The sequence below is a fragment of the Oryx dammah genome, unplaced genomic scaffold, assembly GCF_014754425.2.
Source record: "Oryx dammah isolate SB20612 unplaced genomic scaffold, SCBI_Odam_1.1 HiC_scaffold_11, whole genome shotgun sequence".
Taxonomy (NCBI): domain Eukaryota; kingdom Metazoa; phylum Chordata; class Mammalia; order Artiodactyla; family Bovidae; genus Oryx; species Oryx dammah.
This window is the reverse complement of record NW_024070195.1, coordinates 34,404,599-34,409,424: the sequence shown is the minus strand read 5'-3', so window position 1 is coordinate 34,409,424 and position 4,826 is coordinate 34,404,599. Positions and strand designations below refer to the sequence as shown.

General features: G+C 49.9%; 1 protein-coding gene across 1 annotated transcript; it reads right to left on the bottom strand.

Annotated features, from left to right (window-relative positions):
• Positions 1 to 478: 478 nt before the first annotated feature.
• On the bottom strand, positions 479 to 4,084 carry TBCC (tubulin folding cofactor C). Its single transcript, XM_040249673.1, has one exon. It carries the CDS (start codon positions 3,358 to 3,360, stop codon positions 2,230 to 2,232), a length of 1,131 nt encoding a protein of 376 aa, XP_040105607.1. The 5' UTR covers positions 3,361 to 4,084; the 3' UTR covers positions 479 to 2,229.
• Positions 4,085 to 4,826: the final 742 nt, after the last annotated feature.

Below are 4,826 nucleotides of genomic sequence, written 5' to 3'. Positions count from 1 at the left end.
GAAGCTCTGGGCAAGAGACATGCCTCTAGTGAGGAAGATCAGCAAAGATGGCAATGTTTTCAAATATTGAGGGAGCTGGTTGGATAGCCTATAACTGGTCCGGCTGTCAGCAGAGTTACAGGTACATAATTGTGATCTTAAGAAGGGGTTGGGGCTTCCCTGGTGGTCCAGTGGTTAGGATTCCACTGCAGGGGGCCTGAGTTCAATCCCTGGTCTGGGAACTATGGTCCCCTCAACAAGCTGGGAGGCATGGCTGAAAAAAAAATAGGAAAGGGTCTGGGAGACTTGGCATCATTCAGGAAGGCAGACAGGCTTTTTGAGCAGCAGAGAAAGCTAGGCTGAGATTAGCAAGCATTACTGTGGTTCATACTGCCATAAGGTTTGCAAAAGATTCAAGGTATTTTATTTTTTAGATTTAATTAGCAAAGTAAGCTTTCCTATAAAAATGATCAGTCCACAGAAATGAATTGCAAGCCCATTAGTGTCACAAGCATGGTTTATTCTTGGGTAATTCCCTGACAGTCCAGTGGCTGGGACTCCAAGCTTTCACAGCCAAGGCCCGGGTTCAACCCCTGGTCAGGGAACTAAGATCATGAATGCCAGGCTGTGTGGCCAAAAAAAGAAAAGCATGGTTTATTTATTCATTTTTTAAACCTTTTTTATTTAAGCATGGTTTATCCTTAAGTGCACTTGTATAAACTATCGGTCTCTAGGGGAATAGCTTTAGGATATACAAGTTTTTAATGTAAAGATATGGTTGAGGATTTAATTATATGTTGTCTCTTTTTATTGTCAGAACTAATTCTCCCAACTAAATGATATTTTTCCCTCGTTTGTAGATGATGCAAATTGTGAAACTGATTAGGATCCCTTTTCAAGTCAGTTAATGGTTGAGGAAAAAAATACTCCGCATTCACACCCAGCTAAGGAACTGAGTTTGGCAGCTACATTTGTTTATTGGCTTCATTTCTGCCTGCATGCAGTTTGTCACTCTACCCTGGTTCCTCCTTGTCATTTATCATTTTGTTATATTTCACATATCCTAGAAGCCACTGTAAATCCTTTTTTGGAACAAAAGAGAACATATAATATTTGAGATATTTAAGCACCTTAATACTTGTAGTAGTTATTAAATAAAAGGCACACCCAGTTACAAAGCACTAGACCCAAAAAACCTTTTTGAAAATCATACAACTTTCCATTTAATAATGAGTTGTAGTGTACAGAGCAGAAAGCCAAATTTGTAACAGCAGATAATTATGGCAAAATGAGTCAAAAAATTGAGACTCAGCCATATGTTTGCCTCAGTTCTTTTAGTATATGAGGATACTTAGCACTATTATGCCAAAAGATATTTGCCTTTCTTAATTTTGGAAGCTTTCTTCTCAACTCCATTATCAATATCTAGTAGTGATTAAGCTGGGCTCTGGAGCCAGAGTACCTGGTTTCAAATCCAGCCCACCACTCCAGCTGTGTGGCCTTTGGGTAACTTATCTGTTTCCTTACTTGAAAAATTGCATTAACAGAACCTACCTCATAAGATTTTGAGAACTTAGTAAGTTTACACCAGTAAGGTGCTTACAATGGTGTCAATAACATTTTAAGTGCACAAAAACTGGTAGCTATAACTACTGTGGCTTTATGGGTGGTTAAGACTCATGAGGCTCTTGGAGCCCATTGCCAAAACTTTGGATCCAAGTCAATGAGTAGCTGGATGCCAAAAACCCAAACCAACTTGTAGCTGAAGACCAGATAAGAGTCCTTCCATCGATCCACTAATACTTATGGAAGTTAAACCTGCAAGTCAAAAAAGCTCTTGGTTAATGGCATTTTAAACAGGTCTGATACCTTAGTTACAGACTAACTGGCTCCTCCTAGAGCCCTACTGAATTCGTTTATTAAACAAATATTTATTAAAGGCCTACTTTATCATGCATAAGTTTTAAACACCACAAATCATTAAAAACCAACATACAACCACACTTTTTCCCCTTACAGCTTCAAAGTATCATCGTCTAACAATAGGTCCTAGGCAGTACCAAAATAGCAAAAATTCTTTAAAGTGCTACACCTGCCAAAAATTTAATGGAAATCAAAAGTAGAAGCCTATTCACAACCTCAGTCTTAAAATAATCAAAACATAGCATGACGACAGTAAACTTTGGGGTCCCATGAGCCGGACTCAGTCCCACAGGGAAGTATTTGGTGGAAGTGAAGAGTGACAACTGCTTAGTCCCATTGGATCCTTCGCTCTTCTTCAGGAAGAACACTCCAGTTCGGAGAGGCTACATCCCGGGCCAGCCAGTTGAAATCGTCAACGTCGTTCCAGTTATTTTTGTTCTTGTCTAAACCAGAGCCCTCGAAGTCCTTGTCGATGCCAGGGTAGCTCCAGGTGTAGGGGGCGAATTGGATCCCGGTGCAGTCCTCCATGATGGCCCTGCTGGTCACCTGCAAGAAGATGCGGGTGTCTTTTGTGGTGTGTATGCGGAGCTGCTGGCAGGCCACGGCCAGCACGCAGTCACTGCAGTCCTCCAGGAACACGGAGGTGGACACTGGACCGCAGAGCAGCGTACAGCCTTGGGCCTTGGTCAGCCGCAGGGTGTTGGGATTGCCATAGAGTTTGATCGTACAGTTTCTCAGTTGGGTCAAAAGGACGTCCTGCTGGTGCAGCTCCTCAGCTCTCTTCTCTAAAACTTGGGACTGCAGGTTGGAGAAGCCGCAGATCCAGCTGGAGTGGAAATCTCCCTCCTCCTTCAAGGGCGGCGGGGAGGTCAGGATGCCCTCCGCCGCCGGGGCGACGGGAGCCGAATCTACTTGCGTGGCTGAAGCAGCATCCTTCTTGCGGGTCTTGAACGCGAAACGCTTCTTAGGTTGAAGCTCCTGGCGCCGCTTGGCCAGGGCCGCCTGCAGCCGCGCCAGCACTTCTTGCGCTTGCCGCAAATCGTAGGCGGCCAGGAACAAAACCGAGTCGTTTATAAGTTTCTGAAGCCCCTGCAACCGAGCGGCCGCCTCCTCCAGCCGCTCGACGGAGTCCCCGCTTTCCAGAAGCTCTTCCACGGCCGATCGCTCCCGAGCGAAGGCAGCGGCGAAAAAGTCGCTCTTCTCCCCTTCCACCTCCTGGTCCTGCCGCTTTTGCTTCCGCCTTTCTACCTCCAGTTGCCGCTCATGTTCTCGCTTCTGAAGCCTCTCGGGCACCAGGGTCCGCTCTCGCTGGGATCCCAGGTCCCCGTTCGCTAGGGCAGCTGCGGACAAACCACCAGTCTCCATCTTGACTTCAAGCTTCCTTTCTCCTGCCTTCCTTCCTCCGGGCGCGCCCTTCGCAAGGCCTCCCACCAACGCGCCCTCTGATTGGCCGGGCATGCTGACGTCAGACCCCGGCCTTATTTTCTTCGCCCATTGGTTCCTCTGCACTGGAGGGGGCGGGGATGTGGGGCGGGGCCGACTGACAGAGGGGGTGGGGAGACAAAGGTCCTGGTGGATGGGTGGGGTGGGAGGCAGGCGGGGGAAGCTTTTTTCTTCTTAAAGGGGCAGGACTTATATCCGGGATTGTGGGGTGAGTTGCAGCAGCGGCAGCTGCACATGTGGGTTTGTTTATAAGAACAAGGTTAGAAACTCGCAGGACTCCCCCTCCCCCCCAGCTCCTCCCTACTACCCCCTAACAGGCCGGAGATCCGCAACTGGTGGGGGGAATGTGTGCGTGTGGTGAGTGGGTGGGGGGGACAGGTAGTGGTGAGAAAGATGGAGGGGGGGAGAATATTACACCGCCCGGCCGGCGCGGGTGGAAGCGGCAGCTGGAACAGCTGGCTAGGGAGCCGCTTGCATGTCTCTTGTTTTTTTTTTTTTTTCTTTTTCCTTCCACCACCCCTTCCCCCAACCCCTTCTTGCCGCCCCTAAACCCTCCTACCCACCCCCGCGCCGCTGCAGTTCCGCGTGGCCTGGGGCTCCTGGATTCCCGAAGGCAGTTACCCGGGCGGGAGAAGGCGAAGGGCACCTACGGGAGAGACTGAGGTCCTCACTGCAGCCGGGTCCAGGGGGCCCTGGAGGAGTCTAAAAACGGATTACTATTTCTTTTTCTGCCAATTGCTGCAGTCGAAAGGGTGGGAGTGGGGGCGGGGGCAGGGTGAGACTCCACACCCCCTCCCTCTTCCTCCCACGCCCTAACCCGCCCTGGGCCGTCACTCCCTGCCCAGCTGGCCGCTGCTGGCCGCGCGGGGGGCTGAAACCCCAGCCCCGGACTCGGCGGCAGTCTGTGGGGCCGTCGGTGGTTAGGATAGTGATGGGGGAAATGTTACATTATTTTTAGAGGTGGTGGGAGGGATTTATCACCGGAAGTAAATGAGCCTCCCCTAAAGTCGAGACCAGCCAGAGGTGTGAGTGGGCAGCCTGGACGGCGCAATCGCTGGCAAAACCCAGAACAGCGGGCTGGGCGAGAACCCGGGCGCGGCCGGCAGCCGGCGCTGGGCACCTCGCGTGCTCGGCTGAGCGCCGGGGCCTCTGACCCTCCCCGTCCTTACAGTCGCCGGTTCCACCTTTATCTCCACCCCCGGTTTCCAACCTCCGTCGGGGTAGTTAACTGCCCGAGAAACTGTCACTTGAAATGGTACTGATATACCTGCATTTTGATGCAGAAAAAAATGGGAGGAAATAAGAGGATTAAGATTCCTCTCCCACTTTTTCAATACCCACTCTCCTCCTTTCCTTCTCATTTAAAACGAAAACCAAACATAAATTCCCGAGTTTCTCCGCTGAAAGTTAGCGCAGGTCACACTGTTTGGCAGATTACACTCGGGGATGGAATTGTTGTGTGTTTGTAGACATGCACCTGA

Bases quoted from the DNA above. Each gene is read 5' to 3' on its own strand.
- TBCC (XM_040249673.1), bottom strand. From the start codon at position 3,360: ATGCCCGGCCAATCAGAGGGCGCGTTGGTGGGAGGCCTTGCGAAGGGC.